This window comes from Pollicipes pollicipes, unplaced genomic scaffold (genome assembly GCF_011947565.3).
Source record: "Pollicipes pollicipes isolate AB1234 unplaced genomic scaffold, Ppol_2.1 Scaffold_4219;HRSCAF=4965_pilon_pilon_pilon, whole genome shotgun sequence".
NCBI lineage: Eukaryota > Metazoa > Arthropoda > Thecostraca > Pollicipedomorpha > Pollicipedidae > Pollicipes > Pollicipes pollicipes.
Genome location: NW_023596448.1, coordinates 34,698,623 through 34,707,381, shown reverse-complemented (window position 1 = coordinate 34,707,381; position 8,759 = coordinate 34,698,623). Strand labels below are relative to the sequence as shown.

The 8,759-nt window shown below is 49.1% G+C and overlaps 2 protein-coding genes across 2 annotated transcripts; both read right to left on the bottom strand.

Moving 5' to 3' along the window:
* Positions 1-6,211: 6,211 nt before the first annotated feature.
* Positions 6,212-7,078, bottom strand: LOC119095247 (sodium-dependent dopamine transporter-like). Its single transcript, XM_037218113.1, has one exon. The coding sequence runs from the start codon at positions 7,076-7,078 to the stop codon at positions 6,212-6,214; it is 867 nt and encodes a 288-aa protein (XP_037074008.1).
* A 164-nt stretch (positions 7,079-7,242) lies between these two features.
* LOC119095245 (sodium-dependent proline transporter-like) lies at positions 7,243-8,077 on the bottom strand. Its single transcript, XM_037218112.1, has 2 exons — positions 7,640-8,077; positions 7,243-7,248 (listed from the first exon to the last, which is right to left on the bottom strand). Exons 1-2 carry the CDS (start codon positions 8,075-8,077, stop codon positions 7,243-7,245), a joined length of 444 nt encoding a protein of 147 aa, XP_037074007.1.
* Between the last annotated feature and the right edge of the window lie 682 nt (positions 8,078-8,759).

The window sequence follows — 8,759 nt, the reverse complement described above, 5'->3', positions numbered from 1 at the left end:
GAGAAAGGAGACAAAGATACCCGAATATTTCGGTAACATGTCTCTACCAAAACGAAGATATGGTCTTCTTTCAGATCACCAGATCAGGTCAGATCAGATCTCATCAGACCTGACCTGATCAGAGCCTCAGATGAGATCTTTTCTTCGTTTCCCGTCAAATACCCGCCAACTTCCCGTCAAATACCCGCCAACTTCCCGTCAAATACCCGCCAACTTCCCGTCAAATACCCGCCAAAACCCCGCAGGCTTTTAAGCCCGCGTGTTGCGGGCGCGCGGGCCCACACGTGGCTTCCTAGCGCGGGGCGTTCGCGCCAGTGTGCAGTCCCGGGTCGGCGCCGGGGCTCCCCGCGCCATCCCGGGCTCGGCTGTGCCGCCGAGTCGAGGGTCGTGCGCGCTGAAGCAGCGCATCTGCAGTGAGGAGCGTGTCGCGGGGCTCCTGTCTGCGGTTTCAGAATCCCCTCCCCCGTGGACCACTCGGATAGCCCGCGCTGCAGCAGGATGCGGGACGTGACGTCATCAGACAGGTCCGCCACCGGCCGTGCGCGGTGGCGGGGGAAGTCCCTCTCTGAGATGTCAGGTGGTTGTCACCCGCTGTGGCGATCCCGTCAGATAAACTACTTCACTTCTGGGAAACCAGAGGTGCGGCGCTCGATTCCTTGCATAGCCTCAGCAGCTGAGTACGTCCATAACACCCAATGACGACTGCTGGTCTACCCTGTCATGTCTTGTCTTGTGCTGTTATCCTCTCCCCTGTCTTGTTCTCCCTGGTCCTCTGTCATCCTGCCCCGGACGCTCACCTGTCTTGCTCTGTCCTTTTGTGTTGCCACTTATTCTCCCTCTCCTGCCTTCTGGCTGCCATGTTATACCCATTGATGGCGGAACCTCTATGAAGATGGGCGACGGAAAACGTGATTTTTGCCCGTTCATTATGCATAATGTATGACCATGTGCGTGATCGGCCCCCCGCAACCCCCCAATTTTGCCCGTGGATGCTTGTTTTTATATATTCCAGTTCAATATGTTACGTTCAGTTCAGGCTGTCACCTCTAGATTCCAGTCTCACTCATTTAACCCTGATTGCCCCCGCGGTCTCAGAGTCGTGACTACGTTCATTCTTAAGAGAGACAACAGTTATCTCACGGTACGTTATCTTATCCAGGTTCAGTGCCTGTTACTTGTTTTTTTTTATTTTGTGGCTCCCTGACTTGTTCTTTCCCTGTTCCGTTTTGCTTACATGCTTAAAGCACCTACGTCTTCATCCATGATACGTCTGTGTTTATTGCGTATTTATTATGCTTATCAATGTTTACACCAGTAGTTGCCGGTGAGGACAATACAACTTCTCTAATTTGGTAGCTTTGCAACACATTTTTGCCAGACTTGGCGTCTTATGCCTAACGGAATAAATACGCATTGAACACTACCGGTAAGTCGGCCCGTCCGGTACAATGGCGATTCAGACCCGTCTGGCAGACACTGCCGTGATAAAAGCATTACATGACGCAATCAAGCGATTACATATTGAGGGATGTGTCTGTTAAGTATTGAAATTGTGTCGGATAGAACATTTTTTGCAGCTTACGTGTTTAAGTGTTGTAGAAACCGCAATTTCACTTTTTAGTAAATATAGCAAAACAGTAGTCACAAATAAGCTATCTTCGCCGCACATGACGCTTGCCTCAATCTACTCAAATGTGAGCCATTCCCTTGATAATCGAATCATCGTCCTGATTCACAGGTTTTCACCAGAGCGAAAAAAGCGTCCACCCGCCCACGAACGTGAGCGTGAGAGACTCATATCAACACCTGCCATCATGGAAGGAGGCCGGAACGCTCTCGTTGTTCGGAGTTCTTCCAAACATCTTTTTTCCAAAAAAAAAAAAATGTGGAGCGCTATGATCTTGTGCGTATTTTAACACTTAAATAGAAAATATAATTGTGTTCTAGACCTTTTTCAGCACCGCCGTGTGGGGAGAGAGCTTGTGGGCAATGTGTGGGCACGCCCCTGAGTCCCCCAATTTGTTGGATGGTCATTTTACATCAGTTCTCAATATGCTCCAAGTCCTTACTACCCTGTCTCCTCAGCGTAAAAAATTGACCGCTCACTGAAGGTGTAAACTCACCATATCAAAACCACATGACGTCATGATATTGATAACTTGGGTTTTTGCATCAGCTCTGTTATCGAAGGAATGAAACAAGTGAATAAATTCCCTTTCATAACTCAACACGCGCCCGGGTGGCCGATTACATACCCTTCGCTCGGGTGGGGGGTCAATGTGACCCCCTGTGATCTAGGGAACTAAGATAACTAGAAACACCAAACTCACAGGGTGTGTTGGTCTGTACCTGAAACCACTCAGGTCAAAGTTTTAGGCTTTTAGGTCATGACCTTTGGATCAAATAAGGTCAAACAAGGTCGATCTCCAGGTTAATCTACAAAGTGGCCCCTGAACCTAGATACCTGTTCGAAGTAAAAGGTCACATGATCATTGCAGATCAGTGACCTTGTTTGAACTTTGGAAGGTCGTGGTGACCAAAATCATACAAGACTGTTTTGAAGTTTGCATTTGAATACGCAACAAAGATTACGCTGGACAGTATGTTCCTAAAAACATAAAGTTGTTCTGGGTCATTTTAGGTCAGTGACCTTTTCTGACATTTGAGAAGTGCATGTAAGATGTATAATGCGGTTCCTATTATCTATAAATTCGAAATGAACACTAGAAACTATCCCATACGGCAAGCCCTAGACAATAGAGCAGATAGACTTTGACGTTGGTTTGACCTTTAAAACTGACCGTAGGTCAACAGAATTTGTACATTCAATTGTTGCGTTGCCTCAGAAAGTATCTCAGAGATGTATGGTCTCGTCTAACACTCCGTTGCTGCATCAGATTAGACGATTGCCGAGAAGTTGGCCGCAGAATCTATGGCATGAATTTGGCCTGCCGTAGGTCAGTGACCCTTCAAAGTACATCTAGATTGTAAATACTAATCGATCCGCTATTAAATTTTCTACATCTAAGCAAAATTTTGCGTGACTGCGCCGCACCTTTCGGAAATCATTCCGGAAAAAACTTTAAAGGGTTAATTTCACGCCCGAAAGTTTGACTTCAGGAAGCCAATGTACCCCCCCCCCCAGCGTGTGTTAAAACAGCTTCGTTATTTACAACACATCAGTATGTTGCAGATATGGCTATTTAAAAACTGATGAGGGCATTATCACTGTTGTACGTAACTTCATTATTGCCAGAGCGGCGCGGTTTGCCTTAAAATGCGCCATCACGGCATTGACCATTGCCAACCGTCTTGGCTCATGCCCCAGCGTGAGTTAGCCGAAGGGACTGTAAGGAGCTAAGAACTCGTGGTTCATCCGAATGTAGCATTTGGTGCGTGAGCTGTGTGAGTGGGAGCAGAAGCTGGCTACATATCTTGCTGGGTATTGAGCAACACGGCATTGATCACGCTTATGGATAAGGCATACCCAATTTTGCGTAAGTGACTGTCCAGCATTATGCGTAGCGGGTGTGGCTGTGAAAGGGGCATAAGACTGAACATATCTAGGCTCTGAGCTCTTGCTCTGTTATCGTATGAAGATGTTAATTTCACTGCAATTTGCACCTGTTAGTATAATTCCAACATCAGGCCTCAGTATGGGGACAAAATCATTGTTAAATTCATTTATCTTATGTTTGACAGACACTGAAAATTGGCTACATTTGACCACATCTTGTTGGGACAGCACCTGAGCAGGATTTTCAGTTAAGGATTTGTTTATGTACCCTTTGGGCATAACCTCAGCATATCAAGGGGAAGTATTTGATGTCCAGTGACATTTCTAATTTAAGACTACACTCGCCTGACAGGCAGTGCCTTAAATGAAGCAAGCGAGTGCTACTTTAGGAGCAAGTTCCAGGCTGGCTGTGGCTGATACATCCCATGGACATTTTCGCCGTGCTTGGCCATTTAGGAAAAGCTGGTATCAAGAACCTAGAGCTGTTTAAAATTATAGTGCGTTCTAATATGTGTTATTGTCTAATTATTTTATTATATCTTGAAGTCATTGTAATATATATTTTAAACATGTTAATGATGTATATTATCTAATATGTGATACCTTCGAGCATAGCTATTTGAAAAAGCCGTTGAAAAATGTCCCGACAAGTGAACTGAGGATGCTTCTTTCAGGAGTGTTTTTATGCTCAAGGTTTGGAAATTTGTTTGGTGTGTGCCAGTTGGTCCAACTTTGGTGAAAGATCACCTGCTGGAGCATGCTAGGTAAAACAGAGCCAGGAAATAGGCATAACGCTTACCTAATTTGATGCAAGATTTAGTATGCCTTCGGGCTTAGCATCTTCCTAACATCTTTGCCATGACTTGAAGGCTGGTTGATTGTTTCATGAAGCAATCTGCACTGGGCAGATTGAGTTGGCATCCCATGAAAGCAAGCCATATCATGTGTGGTCACATGGTCTCTTGATTCGTGCAAGCAATGCATTATTTGACAAGCTTTTTTTGTGCAGATATGGATTCCTAGCGCATAAAGTACGAACAAAGTATTGGCGTATTGCCTATATGAAGCGAGAGGAGAGGTGTGCCATGTTCACTTTAAGTCACACAGATGAAAGGAAATCCTTTAAACTATTCCCCTTTTTGGTATTAAAATAAGCTTATTGGCTGACAGAAAGAAAGTGCAGTTTACTTCCCAAAAGGTTATACTAGGTAGAATGCACTTAGATGGAGAAGCCAACAAGCTGCACACTTGAGACCTGGCCTCATTTTTTTCTAGCTACAAATCATGTAAAGGAGACAGATCAAGACATTTATGATTCGTGGGAGACAGGTAAAGGTTTTTCACCTCTGGTTTTGTAATGCAGAATGTTGGGGCGGATCGTCCTGCGGTTGCCTAAACTAAGAAAGATAGTCTCCCAGAACACAGTGAAATTGTTCGTTAAATTCCCCCCCCCCCCGCGCCCATTATTGATGATCTTACGTCACGCTGGGTCAATAATTGACCACACTACGCCAGGTAAAAATTTAAATTTTCCTTCAAATCAGACGATTTTCTTTACATGCAGGCATTTACAACATTATGTCACGTAGCTGCATGCGAAGTGCAAAGAAGTGTTGCTCCTTTAATTCTGAGCGCATTGACATCCATTTGCATACGTTTTGTGCATATATTGATGATATACCTCGCTGCGGCTGTGAACTCTGCTGAGACCAATACCCTGTTCTTTTTGTTTGGGGGGGGGGGGAGGCTCTATCATGATAAGTTCAGGAAACGGCATCTGAGGAGTTTGCATTGACCCCCTAGCCCTTGGGCAATGAAAATGACGAACCAAAATGAAAAAGGAAAGGAGTCATGAAAGTAACAAATTCGTGAAACAAAATGCGAAGTGAAAAACGATGAACCAGAACGAGAGTCAAAATGGTATTTTGGTGTGCCAAATACATTTTTACAGGTTTATAACAGCGTTTGGTGATGACCTGTGAGCTTTCGGAGCTTTTGCTTTTGCTCGGAGATAAGCTCGGAGCTTTAGTAAACTTCTTTGAGGCGACTTTCGGGGCTGCGGTCGCGGTTTCTGTCTTCATTAAAAAGAACATCAAAGTGTTCTATGTTATGATCACAGTCACTCATTTCTTCAGCTTATTATGGATTCAGTGCTTGGACCTCTCGTTAAACAAGCCATTTGGCATTCAATAGAGTTAGGCACTACGGGGACCCCTTATTCGGGGTCACATTTCACCATGCAACATCCCAGCGTGCATCCAACCACTAACCGCACACAGCTCGCAATTATAACCAGTAGAAAATCCATGCACAGCTTTACGCGATGTGTGATTCGTAGTCCACCAGTAAAATAGCTCGGTATAATATAACAAACACGAGGCCAGCTCAGATAAGTAATAATGGTGCCTGACCAAACACGCTAGCAAGTACTGAACCGCAAGCGATGCTTATCGATGACCACGCATGTATTCGCTAGCGAAATTACACATATTCTATGCGATGACACCGATTCGTCAACAACAGCATCTGACAAAAACGCTGGCATCATTGCGCTCGCAATCACAGCACGTCTGTTGCTCACCCACCGAGGTTTTAGTCCTGTGACGCCATACGTCACATGACGCCATACGTCATACGACGTCATATATCCTGTGACGCCATACGTCATACGCCATACGTCGTCACATACGGCCTTCACCTACGCCAACTGGCGTCGTCGAAGGCCTCGTTGGCAACACCGCGGTTGGCAGGCGCCGACGGTCCCCAGTCGGCCGTAGGGCGCAGGAGGGCCGTCAGTTTGCCGCCCCGCCACAGCTGGACACAGACCATGCCGACACCGACAGCGACGAGGAGGAACGCTGGGGAGGCGGCCAGTGCCATTGCGATGTGCTCGGCCAGCGCTGGGAAGTGCTGCACGTCTTCGCCGCAGCGGTACGACACGGGTTCGTGGAACACCAGAGTGAGCACCAACATACAGACCAGCACCAGCGGCGCGACGTATTTCCACACGACCAGCCAGTAGAGCCGCAGAGGCGTCGGAATCATGATGCCCATGTCGCTCTGCATCAAGTTCAGCAGACGCTCCGCGCCGAACACCCAGGCCACGACCAGCACCTCCACCAGCGCGATCGCGAACATCGAGTAGGAGACGGAGTAGTGGTCGACCAGCGCGAACACCAGCACGCCGCCATTGAAGCACATGCTCAGGCAGGCCACAAAGAACATCGCACAAGTTATCATTACCACAGTCCCCTTCCTCCCGCCTACGCGTGGCCATTCATCAAACACAGCGGTGGTCAGCGACTCCATCATGGTGAATTGAGAGTCCAGACCTAGCGTGATCATCATGATGAAGAAGAGGGCACTCCAGAGGGGCGCCACCGGCATGTGCGACAGCGTCTCCGGATAAACAATGAAAGCCAGCCCCAGGTCCGTGTTGACCACCTCCGTCAGTCTTTTGTTCATTTGCAGGGCCGTGAAACCCAACATCGAAAACACGATAACGCCCGACAGGAGAGAAGTCATCGTGTTGACGATTCCCACGAGGATGGCGTCCCTCATGCAATTATTTTTGAAGCGACTGAAACTGGCCAAGGTGATTAGTCCGCCGTGACTGCAGCCGAGTGAAAAGAAAGTCTGGGATGCAGCGTCTATCCAAACGGTTATGTCTAACAGCTGGTGGTAATCCGGGATGGCGAGGAACCGCAGGCCTTCAATGGCCCCGTCTAGTCCTGTGGTGGGGAGCACCAGCATGAGTAGAACGAAATACGGAAAGAAGACGGTAAAGTAGATTATCTTACCGAAAGACTTGATGCCCCTGAAGATGCAGGAGCCCACTAAAATCCAGGCAGCCAGCAAGCAAAGTGAAAGGTCCCACTTCATGCTTCCAAAGTTCTGCCAGCTATGGTTTTTCACACCTAAAACATTGTTGACGTAGTACTCCTCGCTGGCCAGCACTCGGTGACCGACATGGCAGAAAATGTCGGCTAGCATCGCTTGTTCAGCGGTGCTGTTGATGCAGTGCGTATTATTGTACGGTGAAAAGTCGTGCTGCATGCAGAACTCGCTAACCGGGTAACACGTGTTGTTCCAGAATAGCTTGGCTCTATCACTGCTATTCACACAGAAGTCATCGTCGGCTATCGTGTAGCAGTCCCTTGTGTTGTAGTCGTGCCCGCACCGCGACCACGCGAGCTCGGACGTGAAGGACGCCGCCGCGTAGAAGACAACCCAGGCGATCACCATATTGTAGGTGAAGCAGACGAAGGCCGTCATCAGCAGCATGGCGTAGCCGAGGCCCGAGAACAGCGGCGACAGCTTCTGGAACAGCTTGTTGGGACCGAGGCTGGCGTACTGACCCAGCGTCAGTTCCATCACGTACATGGGTATGCCCACCGCCAGGAGCATGATGAGGTACGGTATGAGGAACGTGCCGCCGCCGTGCTTGTAGCACAGATAGGGGAAGCGCCAGATATTCCCCACGCCCACCGAGTATCCGATGCAGCTGAGGATGAAGTCGCACTGCGAGTCCCACTGCTCACGTTTCCTGGTGGTTGGCATTGTGGCACCTTCCTCGATTTTACTTCACCTTAAGCACGCCAGATTTTTCGTCCGCTGCCCTGCTGGGTCCTCTTGGTTTATTACCGCTATCTACCGCAGTGCTTCCATGCTTCGGTGCACTGCCTCGCTATTTTGTCGTTTTACTTTTAGCTGCTACCGGTTTTGCCTTCCTATTGATCGGCCACGCTTCATTTCCCCTAATTTAGCCACGCAGTCTGTTGTTTTGTTTCGCAGTTGTCTTCCACTGCTTTGTTCTCGCTCTGTCCTCATCCCCGCTGCCGTCATACTGCGCTGCTCTGGCTCTCTGTCATTCGGCCTTGCCTCGCCGCTCTTCTGGACCGTTCATACCGCCGATGTCCACGTCGCACCGCCCACTTATCGAGGCTGCACCAGACCTGCCCCACTCGGCGTCAGCGCCCCATCGGCACGGCCCACGAGCCCGCCCGGGACCGAGGCACGCTGGTGCTGCCCTGGTTTCCACTGGCGCCGTCACAACCGCGCAACCTTGCCACGTCCATCCCAGCACGCGCTCGACTGTCGGCGCGCAGCTCCCGCACCGAACCGCGCCGGCCGGGTCACCACGTAAGGCGCTCTCCCACCGCGCACCACGCCGAGGCCCTGACCTTCGCCGGATCTCACGGACGACAGCGCAGCAGGAGCGAGCAGCGCGTCGCGACCGCGG

Excerpts from the sequence above, each read along its gene's own strand:
- LOC119095245 (XM_037218112.1), bottom strand. The coding sequence starts at position 8,077 with ATGCCAACCACCAGGAAACGTGAGCAGTGGGACTCGCAGTGCGACTTC.
- LOC119095247 (XM_037218113.1), bottom strand. The coding sequence starts at position 7,078 with ATGAGGGACGCCATCCTCGTGGGAATCGTCAACACGATGACTTCTCTC.